The sequence below is a fragment of the Malaclemys terrapin genome, chromosome 1 (genome assembly GCF_027887155.1).
Source record: "Malaclemys terrapin pileata isolate rMalTer1 chromosome 1, rMalTer1.hap1, whole genome shotgun sequence".
Taxonomy (NCBI): Eukaryota; Metazoa; Chordata; order Testudines; family Emydidae; genus Malaclemys; species Malaclemys terrapin.
In genome coordinates this window covers 7857675-7884044 of record NC_071505.1, presented here as the reverse complement: position 1 = coordinate 7884044, position 26370 = coordinate 7857675, and the positions used below count along the sequence as shown (strand labels likewise).

At 43.0% G+C, this 26370-nt stretch overlaps 1 protein-coding gene across 1 annotated transcript in view; it reads left to right on the top strand.

Moving 5' to 3' along the window:
* Nucleotides 1-2642: 2642 nt before the first annotated feature.
* EXOC4 (exocyst complex component 4) overlaps nt 2643-26370 on the top strand; it is a 592122-nt gene continuing 568394 nt past the window's right edge. The window contains exon 1 of the mRNA XM_054015768.1: nt 2643-2730. Within this exon, the coding sequence (XP_053871743.1) occupies nt 2648-2730 (83 nt within the window). The 5' untranslated portion in view covers nt 2643-2647. The remainder of the gene's footprint in view (nt 2731-26370) is intronic.

Here is a 26370-nt window from a genome sequence, read left to right as displayed (position 1 = left end):
ACTCATCCAACCCCCCTGCTCCCTGATCACCCCTGCCCCTAACTGCCCCCCAGGACCCCACCCCCTATCTAAGCGCCGCTGCTCCTTGTCCCCTGATCACCCCTCCCGGGACTCCTGCCCCTAACTCCCCCTTGGGACCCCACCCCCTATCTAAGCCTCCCTTCTCCTTGTCCCCAACTGCCCCCTCCTGAGACCCCCCCCAACTTCCACCCTAGGACCCCACACCCTACTTGTCCCCTGACAAACCCCCGGGACTCCCATGCCTATCCAACCGCTGCCTGTTCCCTGACTGCCCCCCCAAAACCCCGACCCATCTAACCCCCCCTTCTCCCTGCCCCTGACTGCCCCCCGAACCTCCACCCCATCCAACCCCCCAGCCCCCTTACCGTGCCACTCAGACCAGCATGTCTGGCTCTGCGCAGCACCAGACACACTACTGCATACATGCTGCCGTGCTCCCCCGCGGAGCCACAGCCCCCCCAGCACCTGCCTTCCAGATTTGAACACCTCAAAATTCAGGAGTGCTCAAGCTCAGTTTGGGCGGCTGTTACTTCATTTCTCCCAAATCAAATCTACTGATCCACTGTAACTTGCTGTAGAAAAAGTAGGATAAAATTGAACAAGAAATGCTTCCCAGTGGTTATTAGGACTGGAATTGCTATTTTCAACAGCCATTCAACAGCCTGGATGTGGCATCATACTATTGCTTCATTATGCAATGCCAAAACCTCATCCCCTTTCAGTGTCATGTCATTGAGCCAAAGCATCATCGTGTGGCATGTGACATAACAGCATCTCATCTCAGGTGACATAATAACATTGCATCAGAACCATGAAATTATGATGCTGTGTTGCCTGGTGAGGACTTTATGCTCCTCTCTCCCTTCAATCCTCTATATTTTTAAATCTTGGTAAAGTCCAAGACCAAATTAAAAATGAATAGCAATAATAATACATTAGATTGTGAGCTGCCTGGGGCAGGACTATCTTTCTTCAGTGTTTGGGAAAGTGCCCACCTACCATAGAAAATCATAGAATCATTGGACTGGAAGTGACCTCGAAAAGTCTTCTAGTCCAGTCCCCTGCACTCAAGGCAGGACTAAGTCTTAGCTAGACCATCCCTCACACAGGGCCGGCTTTAGGCCGATTCAGCCGATTCGGCTGAATTGGGCCCCGCGCTGCAGCTCTCCACCCCGCCCCCAGCTCACTTCCCCCTCCTCCCCTCCCCTGAACGCTCCACCCCCTGCTCCTCCCCCTCCCCTGCTTCCCGCGAATCAGAGATTCGCGGGAAGTCTGAAAAGAAGCAGGGGCGGGCCGGTGTATCAGCACACAAGGTAAGCTGGGGTGGCGGGGGCGCGAGAAGGGCTCGGGGAGGCGCGGCCCCTTCCCGCAGGCCCCAGCTTACCTTGTGTGCTGATACACCGGCCCGGCTTGGCTCCAGCCCGGCCCCCGCGGCGCGGCTCCGGCTCGGCTCGGCCCCCACGGCGCGGCCTGGGTCTGGCCCGGCCTGGTCCCCGCGGCGCGGCCCGGGTCGGCTCTGGCCTGGCCCGGTCCCCGCGGCGCGGCTCGGGTCGTGTCTCAGCCCGCGCGGCTCGGGTCGTGTCTCGGCCCCCGCGGCGCGGCTCGTGTCCCCGTCCCCCCCCTGGTGCGGCCCCCGCGGAGCGGCTCCGGCTCGGCTCGGCCCCCACGGCGCGGCCTGGGTCTGGCCCGGCCTGGTCCCCGCGGCGCGGCCCGGGTCGGCTCTGACCTGGCCCGGTCCCCGCGGCGCGGCCCCCGCGGCGCGGCTCGGGTCGTGTCTCAGCCCGCGCGGCTCGGGTCGTGTCTCGGCCCCCGTGGCGCGGCTCGTGTCCCCGTCCCCCCCCCGGTGCAGCCCCCGCGGAGCGGCTCGTGTCTTCCCCCCCCCCCCCGGCGCGGCCCCCGCGGAGCGGCTCCGGCTCGGCTCGGCCCCCACGGCGCGGCCTGGGTCGTGTCGTGTCTCCCCCTCCCTCCCCCCCGCGGCGTGGCTCCGGGTCGGACTCAAGCCCGGCAACCCCGGCCGGAGCCCAGCTCAATTCCGGGGATCGGGGCTTGCAGCAAGCTCCGCCCCCAGGAATCGGGCCCCGCTCTTGCTAAAGCCGGCCCTGCCCTCACAGGTGTTTGTCTAACCTGCTCGTAAAAATCCCCAATGATGGAGATTCCACAACCTCCCTAGGCAATTTATTCCAGTGCTTAACCACCCCGAAGGAAGTTTTTCCTCATGTCAAACCTAATCCTCCCTTGCTGCAGTTTAACAGTACATAATAATAACAATTGGGGTGACGCTGGAAATATTGAGGCTATTGAATCAGGCACGCCAGACTGGCTCCAAACCCCTCCCACTAACCTCTTCCAAGGCTAGAACATTTTATGCCAAGTTAGCTCAGCTCAACTCAGTTTCATGGACCAGTTACCTGAGCACGGGCCGCTGGAAACAGAACACGGTGAAAACTACAACTCCCAGCGTGCCCAGGGCCCGTCCCACACATTGCAGAGAAGCTTGACCGCCCATATCCCGCCTTCTCTCGGCTCTTATTGGAGTGTTGAGTCGTCGTCGCTCAACGCCTCGATTCCGATTGGTCGAGCTGCAGCTAGCAAGGGTGTGCGAACCCGTGTATGGGGTGGGCTCAAGATGGCGGGAGAGGCGTCCGGGAGATACAGGAGCACCATGAGCAAGAGCAAGGACCCCTCGGGCCTGCTCATCTCTGTGATCAGGTAGGGGGGGACGGGAGCTCGCAGGGTCCCCCCCGAGGATGTGGGCGGCACGTCCCCTCCATCCCCTCTCAGCAGGGCTCGCTGGGCCACGCTTCCCCTCAGGCCCCCGGGGAGCTGCCATGGGGCGACCCCCCACCCCGAGGCCCGGCCCCCCGCGGTTGTAGCAGGGACCTCCAGCAGCGGGGGGCCCATGGCCACGACAGGCCCCGCTTGTCAGAGCTGAGGGATCCCGTGGTGCCGGGACTCGCGTGACCCCCCCCAGATTTCAGGGACCCCTGGGCAGCAGCAAACCCTGCAGCTGCAGGAGGCCCCCATTTCTCGTGGGGGAGGGAGGGGACGGCTTAGCCTCAGTGGGGATCTCAGGCTCTGGCCGCAGGGGATCCCCGGCTCTCAGAAGCCGCTCATGACACTGGGCGCCAGCGTGCCCTGCGGCTGGCGGGTACCCCCCAGTTATCAGAGGTGCTTGTCTGACATAGTGGCCCTTGTGGGCATTGGGGGGTGGCCTCTGTGGCCCACATAACCACAACAGTCCTGTTAAGTCCCAACGGCGCTGACATTAACAGTGAGAGCTAGAGACCAGGCAAACCCAGCAGGGCAGCCCCCCCCCCCAATTTTTAGGAAGCCCTTCATTGGGAGTAAGGGCATCCACATGCTCTGTGGTGGCTGTAATGTGCATTAGGTCCTACCCCCTTTCCCCATCCACCTCTTTGGCTGACTTGATTGAAATAAGAGGGCCTAAGGATCTTGTGACCACAGAAGACTCTTTCTCACATGCCCCCTGTGCCCTTTTCTGGGGTCCCTCAATGAAAGCAACAGGGCTTAGTCAGTACCATTCTTGTGATGTCCTGGAAGGACTGGGACCCCCTGTATCCGTGTTTGCTGGAGCACCCTGCATGCACAGCGGCCTTTGAGCTGATTAGACTAAGGCTGGTCAGAAAGCACCAGGAAATGTACATGCAGTCTCATATCCTGTTATAAACCACAGCGATTGAAAAGTTGCTGCCTTCTAGGGATTGTATTGCCTTGCAGGGGATGAAAAGGAAAAACTGCAAGTACCGTATGTCACATCATATTGTGACTCTGCTGTTTTTTGCCTGCACTCATGCCTACAACCCCTCCTTTCTATGTCAGAGGATGATCCAGCACTGTGCCTGAATCTGTCTGAACCCCTCACTCCACTCCTCGTTTCCCTCTGTCCCTTTAAAAATACTTTTAAAATCACATCTTTCTATGCTGCTTACAACCAGTGAGTTGGCAGCCACTTTCCCACACTGGTGTTTACTAATGCCAACCTTTCACGTACTGATATTATTATTTGCTGTCCCCATGCACACACTCATCATATTGTAACTGCTGTGCATTATGAGATGGTTGCATTAATAATGCATTATAAAATTCAGTGGCTTTGTATCATCTACCTGGAATAAACTATAATAATTTGCATTTACACAGCGCCTCTTATTTAAGCATCATGATAATGACTGGAAAAAAATCTGGTTTTCTTTAGTGTCCTGCAGGCATAGGTCAGTGATTGGACACTAGATGGGGAGGACTCTGAGTTACTACAGAAATTCTTTCCCAGGTGTGGTTGGTGGATCTCACCCACATGCTGAGGTTCTAACTGATCGCCCTGTTTGGGGAGAAATTTTCCTTGGGATCAGATTGGCAGAGATCCTGTGAAGTTTCATCTTCCTCTGCAGTACGGATAGGTCGCTTGCTGGTTTGAACTAGATTAAAAGTGGATTCTCTGTGATGTCAAGGCTTCAATTTAAGATTTGAGGATTTCAGTAAGTCAGTGACAGGTTAGGGGTAAGTCTGTCACGAACGTCACGGATTCTGTGATTTTATGAGAGCTCTGTGACTTCCTCGAAATTCCACTAATTCAGCCCTGGCTGGCAGGACTTGGGCTTCAGCTCTAGGTGGCGGGGCTCAGGCTTCAGTTGAAGTCGGAGCCCTGCTGCCCGGGGCTAAAGTCAGAGCCTTGCCACCCGTAACTTATGTTCACAGGGCCCCTTGAGGCGTGGGGTCCTGGGCAATTGCCCTGCTTGCTACCCCCTAGCACTGGCCCTCTGTACATTTCCGTGATTTTATTTTTTATTGCCCGCATCCTATCTGTGACTTATAATAAAAATACACATCTGAAAATCTTAGCCTTATTTATGGGCAGGAGTAAGTGGGTGAGGTTGTGTGGTCTGCAGATCAAGACTAGATGATCATGATGGTCCCTTCTGCCCTAAAACTCTATGGGTATGTCAACCGTGCAATTAGACACCTGTATAGATGTTCAGTTTTGGGCTGTAGCCTGACCTCTGGGATCTTTCCACCTTGCTGGGACCTAGAGCCTGTGCTCTAGTCCTAGCCCAAATATTTACACTGCAATTAAACAGCCTCTTAGCCTGAACCCTGTGAGTCTGAGTCAGTAGGCACAGGCCAACCATGGGTTTTTAATTGCAATGTAGCTATACAAAAAGTGTGTATGAGACCACACAGAACTCCAGAAAGATAGCAACCCATAGTGGACAGTTGTTTAGATCACATCTAAGGCATGTTGTATGATCTTTCAAGCATCCCAGATATGTAACATTAGTTTTTAGAGTGTGTGATGGTAACAAAATAAGAGGCAAGTAATAGTAAATATAGAGAGATTTCTTTAATACACCTGAAGTTTTCTGTGTCCTTGATTTCAGTTTACCACCCAACAATACATTAAACTATTGAAAGCCAAGGAAATTAATAACATAGGTGCATTTTGTTGCAGCATATGACCAAGTTGTAGAGTCCCGTTACAAGATAACTGCAAGAATTAATTTGAGGGAAGATGAAATGTCTAAGCAAAAACTAAGTGTGTGTGTGTGACATGTTTATAGTGGGAAAACCAAAAGGGGCACTAACATAAAATTCATATTTTGAAATAATTCTTTACCGTAGTTTATTAATGACAGCTTCAAAAATTTTAATAATGTAAATGTGACCACCTTTTACTACTTAAGCTGTTTTTACTGTCACTGAGTGTGGACAGCGAAATTGGATGAATCATTTTTATGTTCTGTTTGTGTTAAGTTTCACTTTATGGTTCTCAAACCCAATGCTCTTGGGTTGAGATGCCAGCATACCAGGGAAGATTTAGATCTCCAACTTTTTCCACAATTCTTAAAAACTGAAAACTATGTCGGTTTATATATGCTGTTGTCATATCTCCTATCCCCCTTTTTAACAAAACCTAAATTTGAAATCCTTTAGGTTTATAGTGAAATATCTAATATTATTACATGTTTATGTTTTACCTGTCTAGGAACTTTCGTTACAGAGGCACTGATATCATAGATAGATTAGGCCCAAAATTTCAATTTAACATTTAGATAAAATACGGTGTGAAAATACTAAAACGTTCTAGTGAGTCATGACATTTAAGAAATAAAAAATCAATGGAAGCTGTTCTTGTTTTGGATCTAAACATTCCCTGCAGTGTTTGCAGTCCAGACATAATATTGAACTAGTCCATGGGAATCTGAACGTAAAACTGAAAGGAAAACTGATCCATTAATAACTTCATTTTCCAGTTGAGTGCAAAAAGTAAATGGCATAAATGGTGGAAAGGAAGTTATATTATTAAAATTCATTCTCTATGATCTTTTATTAGTAGTTAAGATCAAGATGAATGTGCTGGACATCTAACAACATTTCCATGCCTGTTTGGCATGTCTAGAAAAATATGAGTAATTTTTATATATGATTGTTATATTTGAAGTAAAACTGAAGGAACCACATTTGAGCTCAGATGAGACCCAACTGAGATGATGTCAAGGAATGTTTGCTATATGGGAAAGATACATGGCTGGTAGGGAAAGCCATATAATTTTGAGCTTGCAGTAAGATATTGCCAACTATAATAGGCAAAACTCTTAGTTATTTTGGAAACACCACAGTATCTTGGGATGCAGATAATCAGGAAATTGAGGGATAGTCCATAGAAAGGACTGTAGCTTGTATCTCAATAAAGTAGTATGACTGTCCCCAGTAAGTGGCAATCCTTCCCATTGCATTGGGAATAGACTGGTTTTCTGGACACTTCCTTTTAAGAAGATTTCTCATTTATCTAGGTCCTGATGCAGATCATTGTACAGTACCACGTTTGCTCACAATAACAGACAAAGTAGGCAGAGTGGAGCGGATAATCTAATGCAGGGCTTGAAAACTTTGCTATACACCTACTTAGGAGGAGGGAGATAAAGTGGGATTGTACTAGAGCACTGTTTCTGTGATGTGCTGTGAAGCTCCCATTTTTTTATGTTGGCCTTGTCTAATAGGTAGCTATTAAATTTCAGGAGGAGGTGTTATTGAGTGGTTAGAGCAGCAGACTGCCACTTAGGCCGCAGCGTCCATCCATGGTAAGTGTAGGCAAGCCCTTAGATTCTGTTCTCGGCACCACTATTGATTTGCTGTGTATTCTGAAGCAAAATGTTTATCCTCTCTGTGCCTGGTTTACCCACTGGTAAATTGTGCATAATAATCATAGAAATGTAGGACTGTAAGGACCTTAACAGGTCATCTAGTCCAGTCCCCTGCACTGAGGAGGGACCAAGTATTATCTAGACCATCCCTGACAGGTGTTTGTCTAATCTGTTCCAAAAAATCTCCAGTAACAGAGGTAATTTCTTCTAGTGATTAACTGCCCTTACACTTAGGAAGTTTTTCCTAACATCCAACCTAAATTTTCCTTGCCGCAATTTAAGCCCAGTACTTCGTGTCCTGTCCTCAGTGTTAAGGAGAATAATTGATCACACTCCTCTTTGTAACAACCTTTTTTGTACTTGAAGACTGTTGTCATGTTCTTCCCTCAGTCTTCTCTTCTCCAGACTAAACAAACCCATTTTTTTGTTGAGTGTTTCCTCTTCGGTTATGTTTTCTAGACCAGTGGCTCTCAACCTTTCCAGAAGACTGTACTCTTTTCAGGAATCTGATTTGTCTTGGGTACCCCTGAGTTTCACCTTACTTAAAATCTACTTGCTTACAAAATCAGACATAAAAATACAAAAGTGTCACAGCACACTATTACTGAAAAATCGCTTACTTTCTCATTTTTACCATATAATTATAAAATAAATCAATTGGAATATAAATATTGTACTTACATTTCAGTGTCTAGTATATAGACCAGTATAAATAAGTCATTGTATGAAATTTTAGTTTGTACTGACTTTGCTAGTGCATTTTATGTAGCCTATTGTAAAACTAGGCAAATAGTTAGGTGAGCTGATGTACCCTCTGGAAGACCTCTGTGTACCCCCAGGGTTGCATACCCCTGATTGAGAACCACTGTTTTAGACTTTTAATCATTTTGTTGCATTCCTCTGGACTTTCTCCGTTTGTGCACATCTTTCCCGTACTGTGGTACCCAGAACTGGACACAATACTCCAGTTGAGGCCTTATTAGTGCTGAGTAGAGTGGAAGAATTACTTCTTGTGTCTTGCTTATCACACTCTTGCTAACACATCCCAGACTGATGGTCACACATTTTTGCAACAGTATTACATTGTTGACTCATATTTGGTTTGTGATCCACTATAATCCCCAGATCTTTTTCTGCAGTACTCCTTCCTAGGCAATCGTTCCTTCTTAAGAGTAGTACTTTAAATTTGTCCTCATTGAGTTTCATCCTGTTTAATTCAAACCATTTCTTGAGTTTGTCAAAATCATTTTGCATTCTAATCCTGTCCTCCAAAGTGCTTGCAATTCCTTCCAGTTTGGTATCATCTGCAAACTTTATAACGGTACACTTTATGCCATTATTTAAATCAGTTATAAAGATATTGATTAGAACTGGATCCAGGACAAATCCTTGTGGTACCCTTCTTGACATACCCTTCAAGTCTAACTGTGAACCATTGATAACTACTCTCTGAGCACGGTTTTCCAGCTAGTTGTGCACCCACTTTATAGTAGGTTCATCTAGGCTATTTTTCTCTAGTTTGTTTATGAGAAGAGATATATCATGTTCACGCCTTCCTCCCATCCATAAGGTTTGTTACCCTGTCAAAGAAGGATATTAGGTTGGTTTGGCATGATTTGTTCTTAACAAATCTATATTGCCTGTTACTTATTACCTTATTTTCTTCTAGGTGCTTATGAATTGATTGATTATTTGCTCCATTATCTTTCTGGGTACTGAAGTTAAGATGGCTGGTCTATAATTCCATGGGTTTTCCTTTTTATAGAAAGGTACTATATTTGCCCTTTTCCCATCCTCTGGTATCCTGTCCTCCATGAGTTCTCAAAGATAATTGCTAATGGTTCGGAGATCTCTTCAGCCAGCTCCTTAAATATTCTAGGATGTATTTCATCAGGCCCTGCCGACTTGAAGAGCTCTATCTTGTCTGAGTAATTCTCAACTTGTTTTTTTCCTATTTTAGCCTCATATTCTACCCCATTTATTCTGATGTTAGTCATCCAATCGTTGCTAATTTTTTTGGTGAAAACTGAAACAAAAAAGACATTTAACACTTTGGCCGTTGCAGTGCTTTCTATTGTTGTCTTTCCCTCCTCACTGAGTACTGGGCGTACCCTGTCCTTGGTTTTCCTTTTGTTTCTTAAATATTTATAAAATGCTTTCTTGTTATCCTTTATCTCCTTAGCTCATTTAATCTTGTTTTGTGCCTTGACCTTTCTAATTTTTTCGCTACGTGCTTGTGTTGTTTTTTATATTTATCCTTTGTAATTTAACTTAGTTTCCACTTTTTGGACAACTTTTTTTTTGAGTTTCAGGTCATTGACGATCTGGTTGAGCCAGAGTATCCTCTTACCATACTTTCTGTCTTTCCTACACATTGGTATAGTTTGCTCTTGAACCCTTAATGTCTTTCTAAAAACCCACCAACTCTCCAGAACTCTTTTGTTCCCATAGACTTGCTTCCCATGGGATCTTACCTACCAGTTCTCTGACTTTGTTAACGTCCATCTTCTTGAGTCCATTGTCTTTATTCTGCTGGTTTTCCCCCATACCATTCCTTAGAATCATGAACTCTCATTTCATGATCACTTTCACCCAAGCTACCTTCCACTTTCAGATTTTCAACTAGATCCTCCCTATTTTCAATGCTTTTGTATTTTTTAAACATTGTGAAGTGCTTTGAGATCTTCCAATGAAAGATACTGTGAAAGTGCAAAATACTATTGTTGGAGACCAAGAGCCAGCTGTTATAGAGGTCTAATGTTAGTCCCATTCGCCTTCATACTGTTTCTTTAAAGTATAATGAATTGGATTGAGAAAATTCTGGTCAACTGATGCAAGATAATTTGGGGAATATTTTCTTATCTCGCAGAGGACAAACACGTGTATTTATATTGATTTTTCCTAACCTTTTGTTTTGTCTGTAGTTCGTTGAGGCAGCTTTTGTACTATGAAACAAGCAAGCTGGCATTTAGCAAATGCTATTTTTTGAGAGATCTTGTCAGATTTTTAGTTGGTGAATGTCTGCCTTTTATTTATTGTAAGACGTTTTTCTTTCCAATTAAAGGCTGCTATTTTTAAGAAGTGGCCTTTAATAGCTGGTTTAATTGGGAAAACAATCTTTGGTTGTGACTTGATAAGACCTTATTGTAGTCTTGGTGCAAAGCTTTCACAGAGGCATACGTACGTACAAACAAACACACATCTGGATGTAAAGGAGAACTGAGGGAACAAGTCGAGATATAGCATGTTACCAACTTTGTTTATAAAATGTGTGCTTCTATAGATGTAAATCTGAAAGCATAGTATTCTCACACATGAAATTCCTTTTCTCTCTCTCGACCACTATAAAATAAATAATCATTGGTCAGTACTTTTATTATTTTCAAAGTGAACTTTGCTGAATTCATTCTTACTAATGACCTGGCATTTGATCCTCTCTCATAGAGCTGATGTCCCAATTCATGATTTATAGCAAGGAAGTCCAATATAGAGCTGTTGCACTCAGAGTAACATGCTGGAACTCCCATATTCACCACTGTCAGCTCAACACCTGAAGGAACATCTGGAAGAGAAAGACTTTTGAACTGGGGAAGGGTGGTCCCAGGCTGGAAGGTAATCCCAGCCTGTGTATTGAGGAACTGTAACCTGTTTGTACCATCTGTCAGGGTGAGACACTGCTTGATTCAAATCCTGCTTAGTTTGTAGAACTTAGACTGCAAATTTATTTTTGTTTCTTAAGTAACCAACTCTGATCTCTATGCTTGCTACTTAGAATCACTTAAAATCTATCTTTCTGTAGTTAATAAATCTGTTTTATATTTTATCTAAAACAGTGGGTTTTGGTTGAAGTGCTTGGGAAATCTCAGCTCAAGTTAACAAGGGCTTTTGCATGTCCACTACCATTTTGTCAGAGTGGCGAACTACTTAATGAACTTGCACTGCCCAAGGGACCCTTGAGCAGTATAAGACAGTACAGTCCTGGAGTCCAAGGCTGGGGAGCTGGAGGGAATTGGCTGAAGTCTCTCTATAGTTGGTTCATGAGTGGCTGGGAAATCATTCGTGTAACACAGTTGGATGTGTCCCTGCCCATGGAAGTCTATATAAGTGCAGTACTTGTCCGAGGTTTTCACCTTGACATCACCATCACAGTGTGAGAGGCAGCCCACGTTGGCGTGGGACAGAGAACTCAGTGGTTCCACAGTTCAGGTTGCACTCCAGGAACCCCATCACAATAGCTTTTGTCCTCATTTCTTCTATCACAATTAGGATATAACGGTCACAAAAAATATAGCCCAATAATTCTGATCTGTATATGCTGCAACATTTTGTAAATATCACAAGCGGTGTTCTAAAACATTTTTAAAAAGACCCTTTCTCCCAGTGTTAAGACCAGCAGTCTGAAAGTTCACAGGATAAAAACATTTCTCTCTGTATATAATCTGTAAACTGAATTGTAAATAATAATTTAGACTTTCTGTATTGCCCTCCCTCCTGAAGGGATGCCAAAGCAATTTTATAGACTGTATACATAGATTGACCCTATACGAATCTGAACTAAAATGCAGCACTTACTCATCATTAAGCAATCACACTACACAGAAGCTTAGGACAGTGAGTGTGAAATGATACCTCGTCCAGCTGAACCTCCAAGGTATTTTGTTTGTAATACTTTGGCAGAATGCAGTATCCAGATTTGGGCAGCTGGCCACAACACTGGGATTAACAGCCTTACTCTTGCAAAACAATCAAGCGAAAAAGGCAGTGGATTTTTTTAATGACAGATGGTCAGGAGGACAGTGATTTTTGCATCTTCAGAAGAGAATATCTCCCAGCAGCATTGTGCCCCATTTGCAGTGCTGAAGCTTTGGTTCAATCCTGGCACAAAAAGAGGCAAACTAACTACTGCATCACCAGCGCTACTTCCTGCAGCACATAGTTAGACTTTGGAGCGCTCCCATCCAACTACTGACTTTGACCAACCCTGGAAATGAAGCAGTAGGTCATCCAATAAGCTTATAAATGCGTCTTCTGTTTTCATCTTTCAGACGTCTGATGAGAGTCGCATTGTACAGCTTTATTTTAACGGCTATGGAAAATACTGGTGAAAAGATTCTGCCACTGATGGAAAATGCTGTTGCTTAATGAGCTTAACTTTTTCTTGTGTCTGAATCCATGTGGTGTCCATTTGTGTTTGTTTTGGGATCCCTGATTAGTTGAAAGAGGTATTTACAATTAGTAACTGGCTCCCTCTGAGGAGACTGAGATTGTTCTGTTTTATATAGGTTCGTATTCTAGCTTCATCACCATAGTATCTGCATGCCTTTCAGTCATGCATTAAGCAGTGTGACTAACATCTGTTATATGTAGTTCCTTCTTGCTCTTATCCTCTCCCCAGGGGGATAACTGTGTGTGCAGTGCAGTGTTTTGTTTTTGGTAGGGTTTTGTTTTTGTTTAAATGTCCACACTGCTTGAGACATCTCAAGATGTTGAATTCTTGCTGCTAATGTAAACTCCGTTAACTGGCATCAAGTCTGTCTGCTTCAGAATGTAGTCTACTGATATCTACTGCTTTTTGCTAAATCAACCAGCCATTGGTCAAACTGACCTCTGCTATCACAAATACGGGAGACACGAAGCTCTGGAGATGCATATTTAAGGGTCTGGAAACGATTTGGTTCTTAACCACTCAACTGAAGCCAAATTGCACAGATCTTTTAAGCTGATTTGGCTCTCAATGATCAAAGGTTCACAGTCATTTCCTGTTGGAAATGTTTAAACCTGTGTACAAGTAAAAACCAAGATTAATAGAATCCAAAGAGATCAGAGAGAACCTTTTTTCTGTATTCTAGTTTATTTTGTACAGTTATCAGCGCTTTGATTGGAGTCACTTTCTCTGTTTCTCTTTTATAGTCAGTGAGTTAGTTCCCGATTCTTCAAGGTTCTAAGCACAGTCAGTTCCCATTGAGAGGGGTGATGGTGCTCATGGTATTATGCAGTGGTTCTCAAACTTATTAGATCGGGCCCTCCTTCTTTGTGTTTGTAGTCATTTACAGGCCTCTGCCCCCACAGGTACGTATACTGACACCCAGCTCCGAAGGCAGAGTGGAGAGCAGCGGCTGCTGGCCGGGCGCCCAGCTCTGAAAGCAGAGCAGCACCTGCAGCAGTGCAGAAGTAAGGGAGGCAATGTGAAAAGTGATATTTGTCATCACTTTTCACAGCGGACTTATCGCACCGTTGCCACCCTTACTTCTGCACTGCTGCTGCCACCCTGGGGCTGACAGTGGGAACCCCGCCGCCTCCAGGTGAGAGATTGGGAGGGGAAGGGGAAGGGGAGCTTGAGCCCAGGCTGCCTCTTGGTGAAGAATTGTGGGCGGGAGGAGGAAGCAGAGCCCAGGTGGAGGGGCTCCGGCTGTCAGCCCCGGGGCAGTGCGGCTCTGGCTGTTCTCTTTATCCCTGCTTCCTGGGTGTGCATGTCCTTTCTGCATGAGCCCCAGCCATCTGGGGCTGACAGCCAGAGCTCTTAAAGAAAAAAACAAAACAAAAAAACCCCCAAAACCACACAATTTGTACCTCCCTTGACTCATTCCTGTGCCTGCCTTGGGAGGCCTGTCCCATAGTTTGAGAACCGCTGGTATAATGGGATCAGGCCCTGTGTCAGATTCTACTGGGAGAAGATCTTTTTTATAGTTCCATAGTCAATTTACTGTTTCCTGATATCGATACAGTGCTGATTTTAGTTACCTTGCTGCCAACATCTCATTGTCTCCCAAAGGTGCATGTTTTATCTCTTGAACATTTTAACTTGTAATTTTCTCTTGCTCTTCATCTTAAACATTCATGTCACTGAATCCAGAATTTAATGGGAGCAATCAGTTAACCTGTGAAAATAATGAGAAAACATTTAGCTTGTTGCTGCTCCGTTAAACATCTTTTGGATTTTTTTGTTCCTTGAATACCCTAGGTTATCTGTTGTTCCTTTAAAGAAGAAGTTTTTATGTAATTGTTTCAATGGGATTTTGCGGTAATTTCAGAACATGTATTATCAGCTTATGTGTTTTGAGGTTAAGTACTGCTGGAAGCTGTAGATCAGTCCACCTGGGATTTATCTTTAAGGCAAAAATTTTCAATTATAAAATTCAAATAAGTCCTTTGGTTTCATGAAGCTTCGGAAATGTATGCCACAGTGTAGATAGCAGGCAGAAAATATAACACCGTTGATCCCAGGGTGCCTCACAAAATTGTGCCCTATTGAAATTCAGTTGCCTATAGGGTGTAGCCTACTGGCACACAAAACACTGCACAGGAGTGGTGGGGAGGGATTTGCTAGCTAGATGTACCAGGCAAACTGCTTTCCTTATTGGATCTTTAATGTCCACGCAAAGAGGCCTGATCTTGTTTTTAAGGCTTTATCTGAAAGACACCCCCCCCCCCTACCCCCCCGGACCACATTCTGATGTCTGTTCTCACCATGAATTGGACTTTACTGTGAGAGTCATCCCCTCCAGTGGGACTAATTGTGGAATATGGTGCTACTCAACCTGGATAAAGGATCCGCAATTAACTTGCTTGGTCTTTGCTTTGTTCTGTCCAGGCCTGATTCTGGGAAGTGCATACCAATGCGGGTTCTAGAAACCTCCCAAGATTAGATGCTTGTATTATGTTGTCCTTTCCAGGATATTTACTTACAGTTAGTATCATTATTAAAGGACATCATCACTAATTCGTGGCTTTTATGATTGTCCACTTATCCCTGAATCACTTCTTTGCTGTCTCCCATGGTGTCCCTCATGCATGGGATTAAATCCCAGTCAAAATCCATAAAGCCAGTGCCTTATTTCCTTCAGGATCCTCCTTAAAACTTGCCCCTTTGGTAATGCAATCAGCAGTCTGCAACTTTACAAGGCTGATCATGTGGCCTGTTGTGATTACTGCCCTAAGTGGCTAAGAATTGTGCACCTCCTGTTATTGGGTTACTCTGTGTCCCCTGTTCTCCACCTCACCCCCTTGCCTATCTGTTGTGTCTCATCCACCTGTTACGTCTTTTACACTGTAAGATCTTTGTGGTAGGAACTGTCATTTTGTATAGGTTTGTACAGTGCCTAGCCCAGCGAGGCCCCCTACTTGGTTGGCTTTTAGAGAGCTACTGCCATATACATGTTTAATAGTGGTGATAATGGTTTAAATTGAAATGATAAATAACTCCTGGAACTGGTCTGTGACTTTAGACATCAACAAGAGATGCACAGTTAGAAGTAAAATAATAATCCTAATAATTAATAATAGGGTTTCTTTTCACTCTGCTTTTATTATATACTGAAGTCTCTTTGAGCTTTGCAGACATTTCCTGCACAGAGGAGACAGACTGTTCCAGGTATCCACAGTGCACCAGTTCAGAGAGTTTGTTGCTGGTAGCAACCGCTTCCTTCATTTCACTCCAGATGTTTTCTGTTGGCCTCAAATCAGATGCCCATGTTGTCCAATGCACCACGTTGATTTTGTTTATCTTCCAGAGGACTGTATCCATTCTAATATGCACTTTGGGTGGTTGTTCTGGTGCAAAATAAAACTATCTTGTAAGTTTCCTTCCTGACAGGTTATTTTGATGCTTTATTGTTCTCAGTGTGCTGCAAGTGTACACGACACTTTATGAAACATAAAAAGGAAAAGGTCGCCATCCTAAATAATATTGACACTTAGCACCGAGTGCTTTTTATCTGTACATTTTGAAGGTGGGCAGTAAGCATTATTATCCCAACTTTACAGCTAGGATAACTTGGGCACTTAGATGTTTAAGGCCTGAACTAACTTTGATGGAAGTGGATGGTATCTACCTGCATCCTTTTAAAGTTCTGGCTTGCCCAAGCTATAGTGTAGTTATATAAGTCCAGCTACACTGCAGCTTTTATGGTGTTTTAACTGGGACAGTCACATTGTAGCTGGGTCTCCTGATTGTTTTATAGCCATGTCTTGGAGAAAGCTAAGCCAAACCATTTTGAGTACTGAAGTAGAATGTGGACTTGACTCTACAATGTAGTGTCAAAACTAGAAATCGGGAGACTTAGCAAGGTATGCAGCAGTACAGCAAAGAGCAATATGGAAACGGATGGCAGAGAAGCCTAAAGAACAATGTGGAGTGGAGTACTGTTAAGATCAGAGCTGTTTTCTTCATGCTTCCTAGTGATCCAATGCTCCATTCTCTTTATTTCCAACTAATTGAGGGGGTAATATGCTCTGAATCATTTCATAGATCTTTGTCTCCATGGTCAGCTGAACACCATGTGAATGTTTTACTTTTTCTATTTTTATTTTCCTGTGTATATTTGCAAACTTTTGAGGATAACTAAATTCAGGTGTCTAATTACATAATTTCTTTACGGTTTTAATTACTGCTAAGTAATGTTCCTGTTCTTTAATTCCAGGAGTTTACAGCAATATGGGGGACTGCTTAGTATACAAAATTAGTCAGAGTGGCAATTTTTCACTTCCATAAACTGCCAACACAGAAAAGTTGGAGTTGGAGAATCAAAACTAGTAATACTGTTTTACTTACTCAATATTTACAGCATCATCCATCTGGGAAACTCAAAGCCACTTACAAATATTTAATGAATTAAGCCTCCCAAATATTTAGGGATGTATTTTCTCTCTCTCTCTCTCTCTCTCTCTCTTTTACAAATGCATAAACTGAGATACAGAGAAGTTAAGTAACTTGCCCAAGGTAGCACGGGCGGTTTTTGTTGGAGCTGTAACTTCCAGCTTTCGAACTGTGTACTTTAATTCTCAACCTTAAATGTTACATTAACATTCTTTTCTCCCATTGAATATCCTATATCTACTCTTGCAGCTATAGAGAGAGGAGCCCAAGTTGCACTAGGATCAATGGGACTCCATTGTGTGTTCAGGAGGATTTAGGGAGCCCATTAAGGGAGTCCGCCTCCTCTGTGTGCTACAGGGACGTTCTGGACATTCCAGCCCAATGGGATTTCTTCGGTGTGCCATGGAGATGGAGTTGAAGAATCCAGTTAGAGGGGGATCCCTCAGCTACTGACTCCTGCGCAATAAGGGCTCAGGGGAAACTGGGAGGAGACGGGGAGAGGACTCACTCTCCTTTTGTGTCAAACTCACTTACCCAGGCTTTGTGTGGGGTGAGGGTGAAGATCTAGCCTTAAGGAATATTGAGCAGAAACACTTAGTATATCTTTTTCATGCAATTTTTTGGCATATCGATGTGCCCATGAAAAAGGAATAGGAACAATCTTGCTAATGTTTCTTGTTTATGTGGAAGCTTTTGGGAATTCTCAGATACTGCAGGATGGGTGTCTTGGAAATATGTGTATAATGTATTCAGTTTTATGGATGCAGTCTCACTCTTTCCCTCCAGCCTCTTGAGTCTTCGTTTTAAGGCTCAGCGGCACCGATAGCCAGCAGGTGCTTTTGTGGCACAGCAACATTATGAAAGCCAGCAATGCGGCTGTTGTAAACTTTCTGAGCAGTTTGTGAGAGCACAAAGTGGGGATGATTCTTAGGAACCTTAAATCTTGCTTTGTCTGTCTGTGTAACACCTATTATGGTCTGCAGTGTCCCTTTTTGTCACTAACGTTTTGGTAGCTGTGATGTTAACGCCTATCCCAAGACAGGATCTCAGTTGAAGCTCAGAGTAGCAATTTGCCAGGGCCAGTGTATTTCCAAGTACTTTTTCTAGCTGATCATCTCTTAATATCTTTTTCTACTACAGTAGTTATCTATTATGCTGCTGCATCACATGACAAATGAGTCTGTTTTCTCTTACTGTTGAATAATAGGAGAAGCATTCAGTGTCATTTCTGTCATGGCTGTGAATAGGTGTTTATTGGCTTCTGATGGAATTATGGGTTGTGTGGTGTCACAGTGTGCTTTGGTCCTTCACAGCACAAATAGAAAGAGATGGTCCCAGCCCTGAAGAATTTACATCCTGGTTTTAGATATAGTGCTACATGTAGCAGATGCAAATGTTAAGGAAGGGTTGGGGCAGGGCAGGACCAGGGTTTCATCTTGCTGTTACTCAGTATAGTCATGTACCTTCTTCCATTGCAGGTAATGTTTATTCAGAAACAGAGGCAAATGGCAAAGCTATAACTTTGCAGTTGGACAATAATGTGACTATAATTAGTGCAGTCTGCTTGCACTGTTTACTCTTTAGCTGTCACTAAGGTAAATCCATTAATAAATTATGTTAAGAGCTATGGGGAGGTTCCCTCTTTCATTTATCTAGTGTGTTGCATTTTCAAAGCATTGTAAATATCAACCATCATAGTACCATAGAAATATAGGGCTGGAAGGAACTTTGAGAGGTCATCAAGTCCAGGCCCCTGCGCTGTGGCAGGACCAAGTAAACCTAGACCATCCCTGACATCTTTGTCCAACCTCGTATTTAAAAACCTCCAATGATGGGGATTCCACAACCTGGCTTGGAAGCCTGTTCCAGAGCTTGATTACCCTTATAGTTAGAAAGTTTTTCCTAATGTCTAACCTAAATCTTCTTTGTTGCAGATTAAGCTCATTTCTTCTTGTTCTACCTTCAGTAGATATGGACAACAGTTGATCACAGTCCTCTTTATAAAGAGCCCTTAATGTATTTGAAGACTGTTATCAGGTCCCCCCTTAGTTGTCTTTTCTCAAGACTAAACTTGCCCAGTTTTTTTAACCTTTCCTGATAAGCCAGGTTTTCTAAACCCTTTATCATTTTTGTTGCTATCCTGTGGACTCTATCCAGTTTGTCCATCTTTCCCCAAGTTTGGCACCCAGAATTGGACATAGTACTCCAGCTGAGGCTGCCAGTGCTGAGTAGAGTGGGACAATTACCTCCTGTGTCCTATATAACACTCCTGTTAATATACCGCAGCATGATATTATCCTTTTCCCAGTTGCATCACATTGTTGACTTGTATTCAAATTGTGATTCACTGTATCCCCCGATTCTTTTCAGTAGTATTACTGTCTAGCCACTTATTTTCCATTTTGTAGGTGTGCATTTGATTTTTCCTTCCAAAATGAAGTACTCTGCACTTGTCTTAATTGAATTTCATCTTGTTGAATTCTGACCTATTCTCCAGTTTGTCAAGGTTGTTTTGAATTCTAAACCTGTCCTCCAAAATGCTCCTGTCCTCCTCATTAATGAAAATATTGGCTAGTATTGGACCTAGGACTGACACTGTGCGACCCCACTACACCTTCCCAGTTTGTCAGCAAATCATTGATAAACTACTCTTTGAGTACAGTCTTTCAACCAGTTGTAGGCAATAGTATTCTCTATGTTTAAGCTGGGAAGAATGCAGTACAGAAGTTATGTGACTTGCACAAGGCCACTTAGTGAGTCAATGGCAGAGACTGGTTTAAAGTGCAGATGTCTTTCATCCTTTCGCTCTTAGGGCCTGTTGCAGTGGCCTTGAAGTCAGTGGGAAAAATCTCATTGACTGAAGTGGTGTTTTGGACCAGGTCCTAAATGTCACTTTGGCCATTTTGGGGTAAAAACTAACCAGTTTGGAGGGATACTACAGTAATGAACCTTCTAAAAATGCCTAGAAGTCTCATAGGTTGGAAAAATGGATATGAAATCAAGTGCCTCTTACTGTATGAGCTAATGACTTCTCGGAGGTGCTTATACCCTCATCTCTCAGTGGTTTGAACCATTGTTCAGTTGTTAAGCTTTCCTGAGATACTCACAGTATAGTTGACTTCACTAAAGTAGGTAGGTGCAGATAGAGACAAATACACTCTGAGCCTAATTGTGCCAAGCTATTTTTGGGAGGCACTCCACACCTTCATCTCTTAGTTTGTTCAGCACCGTACGGAGCCTATAATTAAGGGAGACTCAGTCCCTGAGCCAAGGAGGCGAAGGTGCTGGCTGCCTCCCAGGAGTAGCAGAGATGACTATAATCCTCGGTTCATATGTGCGCTAGCGAAGAGCAAATTTCTTTCCCGCAATTTCACCCAGAGGGTCGTGGTTTCAAAAATTCTGTCTGATCAACAATACTGCTGGACTCTGCAAAGGCTTTAGTTCCCGCCTATGCAGATTATTCAGTTCAAACACTGGAAAGCACAGATGGAAAATTGTTCTTAGATCCTGTTATCACAAGAGGAAACCCTGCCTATCCTACTCAAATGAGTAATCCCATTGGGCCTGATTCTGATCCCGATCTTATTTATTTATTTGTTTGTTTGTTTATTTTTAAAGTCCACTGTAAGTCACTGACTTCAGTGGTGGCAAGCAGAATTTGATCGTGGTTGTTTTAGTACATATATGTTGTATCTTTCATGACAGAAGGACTAGGCACATGTTCTAGAATGTTTGATTCTCTTGCAATGTTTTTTCTCCTACCTTGTCTTCCTTATGTGGAAGTGACTCTTGTTTGATCTGTATTACTCAACTATTAAAAAATCTTGAACGTTTTGGCCCAATTAATTTTTTATTACAGAATAAAAATGATAAATATTCTGTACAAAGTACCATCCAGTCAGTCCGATTCTGATCCTGTGAGTGCTTGCTAACCAAGAGAAACAGGTACATACGTTACAGGTTTCTTATAGGGGGATCAGATTCTGTCTCAAAAAGATGAAAATTGCAAAAGCAAATTAATCTCCTCACCCTACAGAGTAGGCCATGAAGGATCCCAAATGAGTTCATACCCTGCATATATTTGGTATCTAAACTGACTTCTGTTCTTTGCAGCATCTCCATTTCAGATGCTTTTGGTCTCCAGCAAGTCATCAGTTGTACACTGTGATTTTTATAGCCCCACAACCCAAGCCCCGCAAGCACAAATCAGCTGACCCGGACCAGCCGTGGCCAGACCACATGTCTTTTATTGCACAGGCACTTTCTGTTTGTTGTTACAGATTCTCTGTCTTTGGTGGATTAATGTTAAGTTGTCACAGAGGAAGTAGTTTGTTTAATGAATGATTAGAGAGGGTGGTTATTCAGTGCACAGGAAGAGGAAGTTGGTTCATGGTGTAAGTGGTAGAATGGGAGATGGGCCAATTAATACAGCAGCTTGAGCAGAGAACAGTCATAATTGTTTGCTCTAAAGCAGTTGGAGGTGAGAAGTTGCACCAATATGACTGTAAAAATATATTTGAAAAGACTGTTGGATTTAAAAATTATATATGAATGTCTTTTCCAGATTATGTATTTAATTTTTTTTTTTTTTTTTTGGAAATGACATTCACTGCTGCATCATGAGTTTAAAGTACTGACATGTTTGGCTTTAAACAGTTTTTTTTTTTTTTTAAATTTATCTATGTAGACTGCATCTCACCATCCATTAAAAAGGCGCCCATATCCCTTACTCTAGGTACTCCTTGACAATTCTTAAATACGCAACCATGAAATAAATAAATCCTGTAAACCCCTCTCCTCGTCCAACCATTAATCCATAAGTCTGCATCAGCCAACAATAACCCAGCGCCTAAAAATGTTGCTTGTTTAACTTTTACTGTTCCTTAACAATCAATCTCATATTCTGACAAGTTGGACAAACATCTGTTAGAGATGGTCTAGCTTTACTTGGTCCTCCCTCAGTGCGGGGGGCTGGAGTTGATGACCTCTTGAGGTCTCTTCCAGACCTACATTGCTATGATTCCCTGATCAAAAATGTATGTATAGGGAAAGCGTGTTAGAAGGGATTTAAAATGCTAAGTATAAGAAAGTCCAACTACAAATAATTTAACCGTGCACATGTGATCAATGTTGAAATAATTTACAAAAATTTATGGGCCTGACTGGTCAGTTACACTAAAGCCACTTGATGCTACTCTGACGTTGTAAAGCGGCCTTAAAATATTAGACTAGAGCAGTGTATTGGGGTCCAAGCTTAGCTGAGAATTCAGAACAAAACCATTGTTTTCACTTTGGTTCCTCTGCAAAGACAGATAATTGTGTTAAACTAGAATCCAGCACATGCAAGGAAAGCTTCTAGCAATATAAAATTTGCCATAATGAAGGAGATGATATTACATCAAGTCTGGTATTCTGCCTATCAGCGACCAATATCTATTGTTTCTGCAAAAAGCAAAAAACTCTCACAGTGCACCTGTCTAATGGTATAATGTTCTTGGGCAATGCCATATATGTTGTAGGAAGGAGTTTGATTCTGACCCCAGGGCTATTAGCTTATATTTTCTCATGAGTTTTCCTTCTTAATTTTCCTTAAAAAAAAAAAAAAAAAAAAAAAAAAAAATTTAAATGAAGTTGTTTGCAAAGGACTCTACTAAGCTCCATAACTTGGTTAAAGGAATTTTTTCCTCTCTATGTGGCAAAGTGAAATGGTGCCAGTTGTTCTTCAGTAGGACTGTTTGGAAAATGAAATTTCTGTCTGAAGGAGTATTCTAATACTTTTATATTTGTTTTTGTCTTGAAACAGGATAAAAAGTTAAAATATCCAACATTTTCTTAGAATAAAGTTTTGAAAAATTTCAATTCAGAATAGTTGAAATGAAAATATTGACATTTTTTTTAAATTATGGGATACCATTGTTCATTCAAAATGAAATTTTGTTTTGAGTTGTCCTATAAAAATCAGAACATGTCATCAGAATCAACATTGTAGTCTGAAAAGTTTTGATTTTGATACATCTTCACATTTTTTCAGGAAACATTTTTGGCAGAAAATTTTTGATCGAGTGTCATCTTCAGCATTCGTTGGTGAGAGAGAACTTTTGAGAAAATGTAGGCTTTGTGCCTAACTCTGAAAATGATCAAATTAGGGTTGGATTCTGATTTCTTCTGGTAGCTTCCTATAATTGGAAATTCTCTTCTAGAACACTTTGCCCCCTTGAGAATTTCACTCTGGATTCTATGAGCTGGAGCATTCTGGTTGACTGCAGCTCTTTGAGGGTAATTGGTGAAGAGCTGTTCTCTGAGATAACTAAGCCAATTTAAGGGACTTAACGATTAGGATCAAGACTTTGAAATATACATGGAATATCCTGGGAAGGTTCAGACTATCAGTGTGCAGTATTGTTAATGTGTTCTTGGGCTGAGTGGTGGGCTTCTCTGTGTTGCATGAGCTGGTGTTTCAATGAGGCCTCTTCCCTCAACCCAGGTTGAGAGTGGTGCAGTGGTCTAACCTGGAGGAATGAGAACATGGATCACTGTCTTGCTCATCTCAGAGGAATGAGTGCAGTTTCCTGGCAAGTTGGAAATATTGTCATTTGTTGTCTGTGTGTGGAGCAGTGATGTGTCCAATAAAATCCTAAGACTGAGACATTGTACTACTTTGACAATTCAAGGGCAGAGGGCTTATATTTTGTGATCTTAGCTAAGGCACTGAACTAGGTTGGACTCTGTATTCACTTCCTGGCCGTGACCTTGGTCAAATAGTTAATCTCTGTGTACCTCTGATTCCCACCTGTAATATGGGGATTGTAACACATCCTTTCTCCCGCCATTTATTATTATTTTGTTTATTTAGACTGTAAACTCTTTGGGGCTTGAACTATGTTACTATGTGCTTGTAGAGCACCTCGCACAATGGCGCCCTGTTCTCAGTTAGAGCTTCTAGGTGCTACAAATTATTATAGAAATAAGAACAAATTAAGTTGAGAACATTGTGACTTGTTTGTGGTCTATTTATTAACAGAAAAAATGTCAAAAGGAGTTGAATAAATTGATTTGTGCGATTGGTAACAACAGTATCTGTTGAAAAGGATAAATTTAGATGGGCATCGCCATACTGCATTCTGGTGACATAGAAGCCTGTGGTATCTCCTGACCTCACTAAGACTTCTGTAGTCTAATCATTACTCATTAACTCTTTTAACGTAGTGCATGGCTTCTGAGAGCGGCATTGGTCCAGTTTTGATCTGTACCTCTCCTGTAGGATACAGACACTTTGTTTTTTTTGCTGTGGAAATGTCTAGTGGTTTTTAACAAGCTACTTACTTTCTCATGGTGGGCAGTTAAACTCTGTTATGAGGTCATAAACACCTGGTCTGTATTTCAGGTCAATATTTTTTGAAAAGTAGTGGGAATGTGAAAGGAATTTATTAAAAAAAATCTGTTAAACTGGGAGCCTGCTGTAGCATGTAAAATGGGATGTAGGTGTGTCCTCTAGCACCACAGTGATGTTCTTTTAATCTTCTGGAAGAGTCTGTGGCACTGCTGTTCTAAGTTATTAGCGTTGTAGACAGAGAGATAAAAATCAAAGAATTATATAAGCTAAAGATGGAAGAGGACCTGTGAGGTCACCTACTCCATCTCCCTGTGAACGTAATATTTTTGAATGATTTTTATTGTGTGAAAGGAAGCTAAAAGAACAACCATGAAGTAAGAAAAGGAATCAAAGGTAAGTAGACTATAAAGCAGTAGTCATCGTACCACACAAGATTTAAACTACAACCCCTTATAGTCAAGGGTGTTGAGAGACGTGGCCAACTTGGCTTAGCATCAGAGACCCTATATCCTGTTTGAGTGCTCCTCTCATCTATAACATAGGTTAGAGAGAATTGGCGAGCAATATCTTTGAATCTCACACTGAAGCACGGTACAATGATTCCCCAAAAGGGTGTCTCATGATATGAAGGAAAGTACTCCCGTCATCATCACTCAGCAGTTCTCCACAAATATAACTTGTATTCTTCCCCATAAACTATCAGTAGAGTACATTTAAAAAACCAAACAAACCAGCCCTTGAGCCTTACTGCCTCTATTTATTTTGCATAGAAAGGATGCAGATTTTACCCTTTAATCTTATGGGCAACTAAAGTGTGCCTCCTATAACTTGCATGCTTAACACACATTATTAACTTTATCTAGGGGTATGTCTATACTTACCCACTGGTTCGGCGGCCAGCAATCGATCTTCTGGGATCGATTTATCGCGTCTTGTCTAGACGTGATAAATTGATCCCAAAAGTGCTCGCCGTCGACGCCGGTAATCCTGCTCTGTGAGAGGAGTAGGCGGAGTCGACGGGGGAGCCTGCCTGCTGCGTGCGGACCCGTGGTAAGTACTTTTAAGTTTGAACTAAGGTACTTCGACTTCAGCTACGTTATTCACGTAGCTGAAGTTGCGTATCTTAGTTCGAACTGGGGGCTTAACTTTTTATGTTATACAGCATCTAGGAAGTACTGGTGTACAATTCTTTCAGCAGTTTTATTATCCAAAGCTTTATAGTCTTCTGCATAGCCTTATTTCCAGTGGCTTCCCTATTCTGTAAAAAAAAAACCTTGCTGTGGCCAGTTTGAGAAGTGAGAAGGGATTAAAAAAATAATGTAAGTGTGGTGGTGGGGTTTATAGGCACTCCCAGTCATTCATTTATATCTACACAAAACCTTGCCCACTGAGTTCCACAAAACATCCTGTTGAAAAAAGAAAACAGAATGAAGCAAATGGAGCTTAGCTGAGGTGGGGGCCCATTGTCTAGGAAGCGGAGAAGGTGCTCGTTTACAGCCTTTCCATTCATGGGATCTCAGCTGATCCGTTCGCATTTTTCAGTCAAGGAGAGGGTCCCTTTCACTATCCGCAGCTATGCACTATTTTGAAACCAATTCTGCTGATAGGAGTGAGAGCATTACAAAATAAAGGAGGCTTGTAGGGTACAAATAATTCTGTGTTAGACCCCTTATCATTACTATTGAAAGAGGTGTGGAATGAGTAACAGTTTTTGAAAGCGCATGCGTCCTGGTAGTGTCTATTTTGCAGGGGTTAGCGCTTCAACTTCTGCCCTGCTATGTGGTTTTCCTAGAATATACCATGTGTGTAGGATTTGTTTCTGCTGCTCTCCTCAGAGGAAGGCAGCAGGATAAGAGCTGTATAATTGCAACCTCTTTTTTTCTTGCCAAGTCCTTGGTGGTCTAGAATACTACCTCTTGGTTTTAAGATCCCCTTGCTGTAGTCTTGGGACAGTTACATCACTTGAGGTGTTTTTTAAAAAGGAGAGAGGGCGCAACTGTTTGCTTTCTCTGAAAGGATGGGGTAAGGGAAATGGAAGCTTTGGCCCCACCTTCGCTGGCAGTAACTTTCTCTTAGGGGTAAGGAGAGTGTTTCCTGTATATATTTTTAGTGCTTTGTCCAGTCTTGTTTTAGATAACTCAAACAATATGGTTTCTACCACTTTCCTTACGAGACTGTTTCACAATCTAGCAGATCTTGTTAGGCAATTTTTCTTTAATATTTAGCCTATGTTTTTTTCCTTACTCCTAGTTACTGAAGTT